The 14903-nt window shown below is 40.3% G+C and overlaps 2 protein-coding genes across 6 annotated transcripts in view; both read right to left on the reverse strand.

Moving 5' to 3' along the window:
- Positions 1 to 5601, reverse strand: part of LOC122207779 (UPF0547 protein C16orf87) — a 34669-nt gene extending 29068 nt beyond the window's left edge. For both annotated transcript variants that reach the window (XM_042917955.1, XM_042917954.1), the window contains exon 1: positions 5442 to 5601. In XM_042917955.1, the coding sequence (XP_042773889.1) occupies positions 5442 to 5507 (66 nt within the window). In that variant the 5' untranslated portion in view covers positions 5508 to 5601. The remainder of the gene's footprint in view (positions 1 to 5441) is intronic.
- CE2H16orf87 (chromosome E2 C16orf87 homolog) overlaps positions 5512 to 14903 on the reverse strand; it is a 55362-nt gene continuing 45970 nt past the window's right edge. Inside the window, exons 3-5 of one of the 4 annotated variants that reach the window (XM_042917951.1) lie at positions 13605 to 13960; positions 5791 to 5967; positions 5514 to 5631 (exon numbers count right to left, since the gene is read on the reverse strand). In XM_042917951.1, coding sequence (XP_042773885.1) covers positions 5602 to 5631; positions 5791 to 5967; positions 13605 to 13960 — 563 coding nt within the window. In that variant the 3' untranslated portion in view covers positions 5514 to 5601. Of the gene's footprint in view, positions 5968 to 8223; positions 8571 to 10878; positions 12925 to 13604; positions 13961 to 14903 lie in introns of those variants that run through there. The other 3 variants (XM_042917950.1, XM_042917952.1, XM_042917953.1) reach the window with 3 other exon arrangements.

The raw sequence follows: 14903 nt of genomic DNA on the forward strand, positions 1-14903 counted from the left end.
CGGTAGCTACATTTATGGTGAACACATCTTAACCTATACTATCAAAATATTATAATGTACACCTGAAACTAATGTAACGCTGCCAAATATACTTCTGTTAAAACCATTTTTTTAAAGGGAAAGTACTGAAAATGACTCGGGTTCTAAAATGAGAGGGTAAGATGCCAATTGCCACTGACAAAAAAGAGTAGTTCACAACAATCACTTTGAAGGGCAAAAGTATAGCACAAACAAAAGAGAATGTAGGAGTCAAGATCTAGGATCTTTTTTCTTTTAATATTTTTATTTATTTGAGAGAGAGAGAGAGAGAGCGAGAGAAAGAGCACGCTCAAGCCCGAGCGGGAGGGGCAGAAAGAGAGGGAGACACAGAATCCGAAGCAGGCTCCAGGCTCTGCTCTGTCAGCACAGAGCCCAACACGGGGCCTGAACCCATGAGCCCTGAGATCATGACCTGAGCCAAAGTCAAATGCTTTACCGACTGAGCCATCCAGGCGCCCCCAACCTTCTGTTTCCAAATGTGTAAATTACTTACAAGCGGCTTTCTCCATGTCAAGTCTATAATGATTTTTCAAAAGCCAAATATTATTAAAAATCATTTTTAAAAGTTTGATTTTGCATAGTCATTTCACTAATACTAGCCTTAATGATCCCTGAAATCAAGACATGTTCACCAAAAACCAGAAAGTAATCTCAATAAAAAGTACTCAGAATAATTATGGTCAGAAAATTGTAATTTACTTTTCAAGATAAATTCCATTTGCCCATTGTTTTGCCTGTGTGAAAGCTTAGCTACAATTATAAAGCTTTTTATCCATATATATGAAAAATGCTTCATGGTCTAAAATATAAATACTTGATCTGATTAAGCTAAATTAATATTTTGATAGAATTTTTTTTACATGAAAATACTAAACAGGGGCGCCTGGGTGGCGCAGTCGGTTAAGCATCCGACTTCAGCCAGGTCACGATCTCGCGGTCCGTGAGTTCGAGCCCCGCGTCAGGCTCTGGGCTGATGGCTCTGAGCCTGGAGCCTGTTTCCGATTCTGTGTCTCCCTCTCTCTCTGCCCCTCCCCCGTTCATGCTCTGTCTCTCTCTGTCCCAAAAATAAATACAAAACGTTGAAAAAAAAAAAAAAAAAAAAAAGAAAAAAGAAAAAAAGAAAATACTAAACAAAGGATCTCTAGTTTGCAATTTCAGAAAAATCACAATGAATCCTATAAAAATAATTGAACTCCAGATAGCTCAAACAGCATGCTTTATCAAGAATATGATGAGATTCTTTCAAACCAGGACAGAAAATGTAATGTTACATTTTTTACTACTGTAAAATGTACCCAAAATAGATGTTTGTCATTTTAAAATTTCACATCTTCACAGAAATCAAACTCAAAGGTACTGACTCATTTCCTTTACACTTACACTATTAAGGTAATTCACTGTACTGTAAACTATTTTAAATTAGTGCTATCCAAAAAACACAGAAACATGATTTTCTTGTTCAAAAGGTCTTTTCCTACTCAGCAAGCATATTCTTCCAGTCACTAAAACCGAACAAATATAAATTTAGGTCTCTGTCTTATACACAAGAATAATATATCAACCCATATCCAGAATTAACAGAGGGCTGCACTTAAGTGAGACATGTACATTTGCCTTTGGGATAAAGAATGTACAAACACCAATCGATAGGTGGATTTTCATCCCTTAGTAAATGTTTTAGGACTAGAAACATTCATGCGCCTGAGCTAAGTTACCCTAAAGTCCCTTTTAAATGGAAAGTTGTCCTTCCCCTAATCCCAACTCTGATAAAAACACAACCAACCACCACCAAAAACCAGATCCTAGAAAAAGAATATTAAATAGGGTGGACTTCAGTAATATTGCTCTTTTATAGTACAATTTGGATTTTAAACAAAAAAATCCTAAATTTCCTTCAAATTTCAGTTGTAATGACAAAGATGATACTAACAAAAGTTCTAATGCTATACTCTCAGGATTTTAAAATAAAAAAAATAATAAAAAACCTAAAGTTTGTTTACTGATGACTTATTGTGTATCAATTTATCCCTTGTAAAGTGCATTCAGATTGTTTACAAGTAAAAAAGGTAAAAATAGGGGCCCTGGGTGGCTCAGTCAGTTAAGTGTCTGACTTTGGCTCAGGTCATGATCTTGCAGTTAACGAGTTCAAGCCCCGCATCGGGTAAAAAAACAAGTGCAAAAACAAGACCCTGGTTCTATATTGTTTCATTGATTTTCAAAAGTTCAAAATAACCACACTACAGAGAACTCATTTACATTTCCTTGCTAACAGAACCAAAGTGACCTACAGTGGACACGTTTGCAACATAACACATAACATTTCCTATAAATGGAAAAAAAACTGCTTTATTAAAAAAATTTAAGGCAAAAACAGACACATATACAAAAGATACCAGACAACTAATAAGAATCTTGAATATTCCTATATACAAGATGGTTCAATAGTTTGAGCTACTTGATGTGAAACCTCTCGAAAATGAAAAGTATTGTGGTTTAGATGTTTCAGAACTGTATTTTCAATACAGGATATAAAGGGTATGTTACAAAGCAACTGAAAATCTATGTCTTTCTTGATCTCTGTACCTGTTTTTAAACTTTTACACACACGGAAACAGAACATACGGGCTCTGTGCTGACAGCACAGAGCCCGCTTGGGATTTTCTCTCTCCTTCTTGCTCTATGCCCCTCCCACACACGCATACATGAACTCTCTCTCAAAATAAATAAATACTTTTTTAAAAAATGGCTTTCTAGGGGCGCCTGGGTGGCTTGGTCGGTTGGGCGTCCGACTTCGGCTCAGGTCATGATCTCACGGCCCGTGAGTTGGAGCCCCGCGTCAGGCTCTGTGCTGACAGCTCAGAGCCTGGAGCCTGTTTCAGATTCCGTGTCTCCCTCTCTCCCTGCCCCTCCCCTGTTCATGCTCTGTCTCTCTCTGTCTCAAAAATAAACGTTGAAAAAAAAAAATTTTTTTTTTTTAAAAAATGGCTTTCTAGATTATAATTTTTTTCTCATTTGTAACCATTGGAAGATTGTATTCTCCAATAATTAGAAATTTAAAATTAATCTTTTGTTGCCTTCAATCCAGTTGCTTTTAGTAAAAGATAAATCATTTTTAAGAATCACCAAAAGGTTTTTTTTAATGTTTATTTATTTTTGAGAGAGCACAGGTGCAGGGGAGGGGCAGAGAGAAAGAGAGAAAGAATCCCAAGCAGGTGCCTCACTGTCAGTGCAGAGCCCAAGGCTCGAATGGAACTCACAAACCATGAAATCATGACCTGAGCCAAAATCAAGAGTGGCACCCTTAACTCACTGAGCCATCCAGGAGCCCCAAAAATCACCAAAAATTTTAATTAGTCCTCATGTATATTATATTCTCTTAAATATTTAGAATAAAAAACAAAACCAACATTTTAAATTATATAGTAGCTTGCTGTGGACTGAATCGTGTCCCTCCCAAAATTCATAAATTGAAATGCTAACCCCTAATCTGAAGGTATTTGGAGATTAGATAATCAGGTTTAAAGTCCCGAGAGTGGGGCCCTCATGATGGCATTAGTGCCCTTATAAAAAAAGAACAGAACCAGAAAGCTCACTCTCTGCGAGGATCTGGGACTCCCAACCTCTAGAACTGTGAAAAAATAAATTACTACTGTTTGAGCCACCTTATCTATGGTATTTTGTAATGGCAGCTGGGGGGGGGGGGGGAGTTTTGTGTGTGTGTGACAAAATTAATGTATGTTTACAAATAAAATGCTCATCACATTTTGCTGAACAATTAAGGGGACTCCTAACAAGTTTATTATCCTTTCCTTTTTCTTTAACCAGGATATTAAAAACAGGTTATTTTTCCCAAAAGATTCCATTATGCCAAGTAAAACAAGGTCAAGACTTGCAATAACTTGTGCCCTACAAAAACTGGAATGCATAAAGCATACCATGTAAACCTTATACTGCAGTTCATTAGAACAAATGGAAATGATTTAAATATTGATATTATCTAGCAAAGAGACTTAAATCACAAAATCCAATTTTGTCAGATTTAACAAATTTTAATGGTAAGAATAGAAGTTTAACTTTACTTCAAAAAACATGGCTAAATTGTTTTTATACTGCATACCCAATAAACTCAAAAGATCAATAAACTAATTCTCCTTACACAATCTTCCTTCCTTAAATTTCTATCACTGCTCATAAAATATACTGAAACATGTAATGTTTTCTTTTACTAGATTAGATCAACGTACGAGATTGCTCTTAAAGAATGCACTAACATCAGCATGTTATTTTTTTAAAAAGCTCTCCAGCTATTTACTGGAGCCATACTACTCCTGTTTTAAAGAAAAATATTTTTTTTTTTTAAAGAAAAGGGGGGGAGAAAGGTAGTCATTTTGAAAAAACTGCCTCAGTAGAAAAGAAAAAAATCACACCCAGATCTGCACACTGGCATGTAATAAGGGCCTTCAGATGGTTTTATTGAGAGTTTTAACTCAATAGATTGTAAGACTTAGAGGAACGTCCATTATTCTAGTAAACAATGAGGCATGCATAAAACTAACAAACAGTAAAATGCGATTTTAAAAATTACAGCTGTCACTATTAATTCTGTGCAGAAAGAAGTCATTTAAAATTCATAAAACTACATACAAATTTTTTAAAAGATCTGGAAGCAGAAACGCCAAATTTTTAACAGCGGATACGAGGGCGGGTGGGGGAAGTGAGGAGCGCCCAGAAGACAAGGGCTTCAATGGGGGCGTTATTCAATAATGTTTCACAAAAAACAATGTAAAGATTCACTTTTATTTCCCTCAAAACTATAAGGAATATATATTTAGAAGAAAAAAATTGTCCAAATTCGCCTAAACTTGAAACCATTGCATTGCGGCCCCTTTTGTCACATTAAGCCTCCGCCTAGCTCGCGGCAGAACAGTTTTGGGGGTTCACTGTATACATCTTATGTGAACAAAGCAACCCTGCGTGGCAGGAGCCGCTTTCGGAGCCAGAACCCAGGAGCCTGGAGCCGGGCACATCGGGCATTCTCGTCGGGCAGAAAGGGAGCTGAAGGGGCCGTGCTCGTCCACTTGGGCCGCTGCCCCCACACTCCCGCCGCTGTCAACCGGAGCCGGCCAGGCGACTCGGGGAGGGTCCGGACAGGCTCCAGACAAACCCACGCCTCCCTCCCGCGCACACAGTCGCCTGGCTGACGCTGCCAGGTGGGCACCGGCCGGACTGCGACCCTGAGCGCCTCCCTGGCACCCCCTCGGCTCAGCCCGGCCCGTTCCGGGCTTCCACTGTAGCCCCCGAGCCCAAGCGGCCCGTCCACTCGGCCTCCCGAACCCGGCGAGGCGGCCTCTCCACAGCCAACGGCCGCCCGCCCGCGCACTCGCCCGGTCCTCTGCGCCCACCTGTTGGTCGCACTCGGGGCACGATTTGGTGGCCATCTTCACTTTCTTGGCTCGAGTTGCAGACATGCTCCTCTCCGGGTGCGGAGGCAGTGGCAGCAGCGGCGGCGACGGCGGCGGCGGCAGCGGCAGCGGCAGCAGCTCGGGCTCCTCCCCTAGTACCTCATCGGCCCTGCCTCCGCCAGGCGGGTCCCTGCTGGCCAGACCAAGGGTTGGGCGGGTGCGCGCGCGCGTGCGCGAATTCGCACGGAGCCTGCGTGCCGGGGGAGGGGGGGCGGTGGCGTGCACCAGCAGCGGCCGCAGGCCTCTGGCGTCGACTCCGCGGGCCCGCGAGACTCGCTCCCACACTCACGGCGCCGGTCTTCGAGCGTGTCCAGATTCTCACGAGAAGAGACGGTCTCGAAGGTCCACAATGACCAACGCCTTCTCCTGGCCCTGCGGAATGCGTGGGGGCGTGGCTTGGGCGTGGCTCAGCAGTAACGGGCGTCGGGATCGGCCAACGAATGCACAGATAAGGCGGGTCGTGGTGCTGGACACCCCCTCCCCCCGGGAGGAAGAAGATCGTGAGTGAAAGTGGTGGAAGAGAAAGCGCGCTTAGCGCAAGTCGCGGCATTTAATACACTTCAGTGAACGTTAGCCACTCTAATTATTGAGGAATTGTAATAGACACCTGCTGAGTCTGCTGTATGTCAAGCCTAGAATCGGCGCTAAGAGATACAAAATTCAACGTTAACTCAAATATTGAAAGCTAATTCTGCCAGCCAGACAAATGTGAATACTAGGAAGTGCCTGCCCTCAAAAAATATGCAGACTACTGTGGTACATGGCCTAATATTAGAATACAGCAGAACTTGGCGGTTGATAGGAAGAGTAAATCGGTTGACTATTTAGAACTTCATACCAAAATTTTAAATCCACATAGCCATTGACCTAGCCCCATAATCTAGCAATTCACCCCTAATAGTGGAAAAGATATTTTCCACCTGTACTCAAATCCATTTGTGCAAAGATATTGCACTTTGCGTCTCTGCTTGTCAGAGAAAATCAGAAACAGTCCAGGTGTAGGACAACAAATTGCTTGGGCAAATTAAGGCATGCACGCAACAGAATATCGCTGCAGTTCTTTAAAGAATGAGATAGATCTGTATGAAGTGATATAATGGTCTCCAAAATACAGTGTTGGAGCACCTTAAGCATCCAACTTCGGCTTAGGTCATGATCTCAAGGTTCATGAGTTCAAGCTCTGCGTAGGGCTCTGTGCTGACAGCTCAGGGCCTGAAGTCTGCTTCGAATTCTTTGTCTCCATCTCTCTGCCCCTCTCCTGCTTGTGCTTTCTCAAAAATAAATATTAAGAAAAAAATTTAAAACAAGTGTTAATTGGAAAAACAAGGTACAGAACACCTTATAAAAATAATATGAAAATGTATTTATACTTGAATATGTATTGAGAAACTGGAGAAAAGGAAATGGACAGCAGGAATAGGAAGACTTATTTTTCATTCCCTATCATTCATATATCCATTCAATTCATATTATTTGAAATTTCTACTAGATCAACCTGGTATGGCCTTTTCCCCCATAAAGGGAAAAGAATTTGTAACAACTACTGAGCTACTTAAGAGGTCACCTGCCCCACTGTTGAGGGAGTTAGAAGTCCTAGAAAGCTTTCTAGAAAAGTCATCTCCACAGCTGAATCCCTAAGGATGTCAAGTGGAGGTCTCAGGCAGATGGGGCAGAGAAAGTAAGCAATTTGGTGTGGGAATACCAAGTGCAGGGCAAAGTGCTGGGGAGGTGTGCTATATCCAGTTATGCAGGGTCTTCGCTACCATGGGAAGAAGTTCAGGATTCATCCTGAGGACAATGGGGCAATAAGGGTTTTAAGTTGGAGTAACACGATTCGATTTGAATTTGAGAATGATTGGTCCAGCAAAATTTAAGTTATCAGACCTGAGACAGGAGAAAAGAAAGGTCACTAAAGGAGAGGAGAGGGACTAAAAAAATATGAAGGCCATAATGTTAGCAAAACTTGAGAAGCCATTTTGCTGTGGCAGAGAGTTATCAGAAGTATTTCCAGGATAGGTCTGAAGTATCTATTGCAAAGGACTGGAGGACTAGAAGGAGCCATGGAAGATAGTGCTGCAGTTTTCCAAGAATGGGGTGGGACACGAATCAGAAACCTAGGCCCTGCAATCCAAGCCCTGAGGAGTTTTCTGAAAGTTTCATTTCCTTTTTCTGGAAATTTCCTCAAAAGCTCACTTGGCTGGGGTAGGTGTTAATGAAGAGGCCTTTTAATGTCTTTAACTCTATGGGGTTTCCAAAATGGTTAATGTGGCAGACACTGACAGTTGGCTGACACAAACTCCATCTAGGTCCCTGCTTCTCTCTAGATGCCTTCTAGCTAAAAGTGGTCATGTGGAGTTATCTGGTCAGTAAGATACAAACCAGTCTGCTGAGTGGCGTTATCTGGCCAAAAAGATATAAACCAAAGTCTGCTGAGGTGGGATTTTCTGGAAAGGTTCTGAGTTCCTGATAAAAATGAACAGATTCGGGGCGCCTGGGTGGCTCAGTCGGCTGAGCGTCCAACTTTGGCTCAGGTCATGATCTCACCACTTGTGGGTTCCAGCCCCGTGTCAGGCTCTGTGCTGACGGCTCGGAGCTTGGAGCCTGCTTCTGATTCTGTCTCCCTCTCTCTGCCCCTCTCCTGCTTCTGCTCTATTTCTTGCAAAAATAAATAAAGGTTAATTTTTTTTTTTTAAATGAACAGATTCATATTAAAAAAAAACTCTTTGTCCTTTGCCCTTCATACTTTTTCTTACTGTCTGGGGCATGAACAAGAGACCCTGAAGGTACAAAAAGCCATCTTAGGATGAGACAATGAGGTGTCATATTAGTTACCTATTGTTACATAACAAAGTACCCCAAAACTTGGTGGCTCAGAACAACAAACATTACCTCGGTTTCTCTGGGTTAGGAATCCAGGTGTGGTTCTGCAATCCCATCTGAATGCTCAACCAAAAGGAGATCTATTTCTACACTCACTCTTTTGATTGTTGGCAGACTGTCCCTTATCACATCATCTCTTCACAACATGGCAATTGTGAGCTGCCTCACAATATAGCAATTTGGCTTTCCCTAGAATGAGTAATCCCAAAAAGTATGAGAGAATGATCATGACAGAAGCCACACTCTTTTTATAACTTAATCTCAAAAATGGCATCTCATTGCTTCTGCTGTATTCTAGTCACTAAGCTAGTCACAAAACCCAGCCCACACTCAATGGGCTGACTACCTCAGAAGCCATCCATAGAACTATAATCAAAGTCCACTAAGGATGAACAAAGTACATGGGTCCCCGATAGCACTGTTAAGTGCCTACTCCAGTCATAGCCTGCCTCCCTATTTTCCTTATAATGTGAAAGGGGGAAAGTAGCTCAAAATAAGATACAGCTCCACACCCACCAGAATAGATAAAAAGAGTGACATCAAATGTTAGTGAGAATGGAGGGTATAAAATAGTGTAATCACTTTGGGAAAAGGTCTAGGAAAACTAGATATATACATATGCCTATGACCCAGTATTTCCAATCTTAGATATTTATCCAAAAGATACAAAAGATATGTCCACAAAAAGACTTGTGCAAGAATATTCATAACAGCTTTATTCAAAATAGGCTCAAACTGAAAAAAAAAACCCCACAAATGTCCATCAAACAGGTAAATAGATAAATTGTTATATTTGTTTCATGGAATACTAATCAGCTTTTCAAAGGAATGAAACATTGATACACACAAAATGGGTTAATTTCAAAAACATTATGCTTAGTAAAAGAAGCCTTACACAAAAGAGCACATCCTGCACAATTCTACTTATGTGTAATTCTAGAACAGGCAGAACTATTCCATGGTAGAAAAAAAATCAGAGCAGTTGTTTTGCCTCTTGGGGTCTTGTAAGAGTGGGGATAAAATGAAAAGGGGTATGAGAGAACTTTCTGGGATGATAGTAATAGTCTGTATCTTCGACAGGGATTTGTATTACACAAGTGTTTGCATTTGTCAAAACATACTGAAGAGTACAATTAAGATTTGGGCATTTTATCAAATTTAAATTTATGAGAACAAGAACTTTAAACAAATATTTAACTCTAGGTAATGATATGTATGCTAAAGTATTAAGGGTGAAATGTGCTAATGCCTGCAACTTTACATTGAAATGCATAAAAAAAAGGATAGCTATGTGGGTAGGTAAAGTGATAAAGTATAATCATAAAGTAAAGTAATGTCAATTTAGGTGGCTGGCATACAGGTGTTCACTGTAAAATTCGGGTATTTTGTTTTTATGTTTGAAAATGTTCATAAGTTACAGGAAACAAAACCTACGTATTTAAGCCACTGTTCATTAGGTTTTCAATTATGTCTTATCCACATATTCCTTACTTACACTGATACCAAAACAAGGATTTTCTATAAAGTGAATGACACTGGCCCTAACACTTATTCATTTAATAAACATTTACTAGGTACCTACCATGTGCTGGACCTTGTGCTCTTGATGGGGGTATAATCTTGTGAGGAAAAAAGTCCCTGCTGTTGTGAATCTTATAATCAACAGAGAAGATGACAAACATATACTATCACACCAATAAACATGTAACTACTGTGATCACAGTTACGAAGGAACCATACTGGGGCTCTAAAGCCATTGACAAGGGGACCTGACCTGTAGTGGGGTGGGGTAATCAGGTAAGACATCCTGGGGGAAATGTGCATGACAGGTAGAGTTAATAAGGTGAAGAACAGTAGCAGCATGGACAAATTAGCTGAGATAAAAGGAAGTGAAAGGAAGCTCTGTGGCCAAAGCACCAACAGAAAGAAGAGAGAGTCCAACCTACTGACAGGTCCTGGAACAGTCTACTTTGCACTGGCTTTTGATCCTATCTCTAACTTTACCCAAGATCTTTTATGCATGCTATTAAAGTAACTGTAGGTGCTCTAGTCTCACAATAAGCAATCAGACCAGGCAGGAGCTTCTTTAATAACGGTTACTACGTACTTAATAAACCAAAATGGCTATTCAGAGCCACTTTGTTTTTTTGTTTTAAGTAAACTCTACCCCCAACACAGGGCTCTAACTCATGACCCTAAGATCAAGAGTCACGTAAGTGACTCAAAGCCACTTCATATTTCCTTTTGTAATAAGGACCCAAGCCAGGGAATGGCAGGGAGGTGAGATGTAGCAGCTTCCATCTCACTCCTTTGACACTCAAACCAAAGTTTCTACCAAGGAACCTCTTAAAGCTTTTTTTTCTTTTTTTTTTTCCCTAGGAAAGGAGAATAAGATGGGATGCTTGGCAGGACTTTATGTGTATAAAATTTCTCATTTTTCTTGAAAATCTAATATAGCTTCCAGTTATAAATTTAAAGCTGTAGTTCCAGGGCACGTAGGTGGCTCAGTCAGTTGAGTGTTCAACTCTTGATTTTGGCTCAGGTCATGATCGTACAGTTTGTGAGATGGAGCCTCGTGTTGGACGCTGCACTGTTAGCTGCTTGGGATTCTCTCTCTCCCTCTCTCTCTGCCTTTCCCCCACTTGTGGTCTCACACATCTCTCTCAAAATAATCTTAAAAAAAAAAAAGTTGTAGTTGCTACTTACTACAGAAAAGCCACAGGCTCAAAGTGACTGAAGAAGTCATCCCTCTTCTACAGCTGGGTACCTCTGGACAGTCCAAGCCAGGCACCGGCCTCAGTGAGCACTGAACTCACCCCAACTGGCTACCGTGGACACAGAGGGGCCTCCAGAGGTATCCCACACACCTTACTTTGTTTCTTCTGCTTTTACTTTTCATAGTATTAAATACTACTTATTGGGCATCTACTCCATGCCTGTGCTTTACATTGTCCCTCTTGATCCCCAACCCCTGCAAGGTGGTATCATGAACTTCATTTTACAGTTTAGTAAGGCTCAGGGGAGAGTATCAGTCAGGAATCTTTCTTCTGCCAAAATAGCCCAGCTCTCCAAAACGGTTTAAGCAAAAAGGGTACTTGCCATCTCACATAACCAAAATATACTAATAGTAGTAAAGACACAACTCAATCCAGGACCCATTTCTGCCTCTCAAGTCTACACCCCTTCTTGGAGGTGATGATTGCTAGGATAACTGAACATTCTATAACTGCTCCTTTCCATGTCTCATCACATTTCACTGCTTCTTTTTGGGTTGCCTACCCATCCCCAAACCACTCATTTGGGCTGAACAAGGATATCCACCAACTGTTTTAGACAAAAGTCTAGGATCCAACTCTGAAGTCTGACAAGGGGTCTGAGAATTGAGGAAAGGATGAATGGCCATAAAGCAACTACTACTCAGACTAAGTAACTATACAACACCACTTTCTTTCACATTGGGCAACCCTCTGTGACCATTTGACCTCACCCTTGTACTTGCTGCCTTTCATATAAAGTCCTTCCCATACTTCTGGTTTTAGCCTGGTTACCTTATCAGTCTGAGCTAAATCTCAGGCTTCATTCTCTCTTGAGAGTAAGCAAGAGTCCACAAAAACACTCAATAGATTCCTTGACAATCCAAGGATGGGGCAGTAAAATAAGCAGGTGACTCCAGACCAGGGCATCCAGCCAGGGGAGTAAATTAGAACTGAAAGGCACTCTGCTCACAAAGCCTCTGTCATAGCGCAGGACTGTTACCCAAAGAAAGGGACATCTTTATTTTTAATTTATAGTAATGCATCCCATGGTCTTTAATCTTTTAGCTCACAGTCAATTCTACTTTAGGTAATTTCCATTCCATCTTTCCCTCCAATTGTCTCCCTTCTTCCCTCTTTCTGTCTCTCTCTTCAAGTAAGATCCATTCCAGGATGTCCTTCTCTCACCTCTTAGCTTTTAGGATTCCCTAACTCTCCTTCATAGGATAGACACAGCAAGTTGTCAGGAGGGAGAAAGGCAGGAAGAGGACCATCAGTTATCTTTATGCCAACTTAATCCCTGGAAGCCACAAGGAGTAACTGCAATCTAGCTATAAAATCATAAACAGCCCATTAATTATGGTCTCTGACAGGCCACTTACACTTTTTTAAAAATAAAGAGTAAGAATGGAAAACATATGAAAGGGATTGGTTGTGTGACAGTAAGTACTACCACTCAAAAGCACCACTGTGCCATGTCTATTGTGTTCATGGCTTTTGGTGTTAGAAACATGCTTTCATTTCTTTATTCAAAAAATATTTTCTCAGAGCCTGAAAGTTTCTGTTGAGGCTGTTCATCTCTCTAAAACCTTCTTTATACCCAGATATTTGCATGGCTGACTCCTAAGCATCTTTCAAACATATATACACTCTGGGTTGTTCTACATTCCTCCAATGAAGAAGCCCAAAACTCAGGGGTAGCTTGTAGTTTTCCAGTACATTAGGTACCTTTCAGTCTTCATGTTCTGCCAGGGTCTGGGAAGATATTAGGTTGAACCATATGAAACTGCCTTTATATAAAAATGAAAATGTTATATTTTTCAGAAAAAGAAAAGTTTCATTCAACCAAAATATGTGCTGCTAGCAATAACTGCTTTCCCAAAATGATAAATTTTTTCCAAATACTAAATTACATATTAATAAAGTTCAGCATTGTTAACACTTATTCAAATCCTTCAATTACTGTTCTCTATTGGAGAATGTTCTGTTTCTTAGACTTCCAAATGATGAAAAAGGTGGTAATCTGTTGAAAGTGATGGATGTGGCAAAAGTTCTTGGCCCAATTCAGTTATTCCCTATGGTGGTCCGCAATTTCAGTGGTCAAATGTTGTCATGGAAAAGTATAGGTCCATGTCTGTTAACCAATGCAGAGTGCTTTTAAATCTATTTTTATACATAATTTCAACTTCTTGACAATAAGATGCTACTGTTAGTTTTGCCTGGGCTAAAAGTAATAAATATTCTCTCTGCAGATCACCATCATTACTAGAACCTTCATTTTGGTTGCAGCGATAGTTTTAACACGTTTGGGAACTTCATCAACATCCAACCATTGTCCAGACCACTTTCATTTTTTGTCAAAGCTTATGATCCTCTCCAGAATAGGTCTCTGCTCTTTCAAATCCTAAGGTATGAGCACATCTCTAATCATCTCCATATATGATCATCCATCAGTTGGTGTGGTACCTACCCATTTGTCCAACTTTTTCACCTTTCCTATTGCAGCCAGATGTCGAGAAATTGTTGTAGCAGAAACTCCTAAGTCTGCTGCAAGGCCTCGAATTGCCATTTTGGGGTTAGCTTCCACCATGGCTCTCAATTGATCTTCATTTAAAACAGATTTGGGTCTCCCTCGAGGCTCATTTTTCAGACTCAGATCCCCAGAACGAAATTTTTCAAACCACCACCGGATAGTCCTTTCACTAACAGAGCCTTCTCCAAAGACAGAATTGATGTTTCTACTTGCTGTGGCTGCACTATGTCCTAGTTTAAATTCATATAAAAACAGTATTCGCAAATCTTTCAAAGATATGGTACAGTCCACTTCTGTGGAAGAAATAAACAATAAAAACTCAGCCATCAAAGAAAACTGAATACCATAATATCATTACGAATACTAAACAACACACCTGAAAACAGACCTGATATCAACTTTACCAATCAAATATCAGAAATTTCATCTGGAGAACACACATTTTTTATCACTGTGTTCTGCTGCCATCAGTTTATATCAGGCAGATGACTTTACAGTAGGAACAAAATTTCCAGTAATTTTATAAGCATTACCATAAAAGAAATGATTTTGAACTAAAATATAAGTTGTGCTTTTAAATCTAGGAACTCAATGCCACACAATTTTTTCTCTACTATCAAATTAAGATTTCAGATAAGTTTAATGCTTAGAAAAAAAATCTCCCATAATGGGTTGATAAATACCTGTTTCTTATGTTTTCTGACAGAGTATTTTTAGGTGTTCCTCTTCCCTGTTTCACATGATCTGAATGCTACTTCACACATTCTTTACACATTCTAAATCCTTATTTACTACGGAATTTTTCTTCTTTCACCTCTCTGTTTCACTTTCTTTGGCTTCATACTTAATTTTGGTGTAAATGAATATAAATAGTATTTTAGGTATATGAAAGAACTGTTTGCCTAAGTTCACATTTCCCCTGGCAGTCATGTATTTAAATGGCACTAGGGTCCACTGTACAGTGTACTTTTTAAAACTATAACCATAACATACATGTGACCTAAACCTACCAAAGGGTTACAGAGAGAGAGAGAAAGGTTCAGCAGAATTCAAATCTGGGAATATCTTGCGGTAACAAGGGGGAAGTTTTCCTTTTCAGCAGCTTTAATTCCAGCCCTTTGTAAGTACATATTCCTCCAATACTAACTTTTCTGCCTTTTTCCTCCCCTACGCTTCCAAGATGGCAAAGTGGAAATGGAAAAGGTTTCTATTCCTTTCTACCCTCACTTAAGTTCT

Source organism: Panthera leo, chromosome E2, assembly GCF_018350215.1.
Source record: "Panthera leo isolate Ple1 chromosome E2, P.leo_Ple1_pat1.1, whole genome shotgun sequence".
Lineage (NCBI taxonomy): Eukaryota > Metazoa > Chordata > Mammalia > Carnivora > Felidae > Panthera > Panthera leo.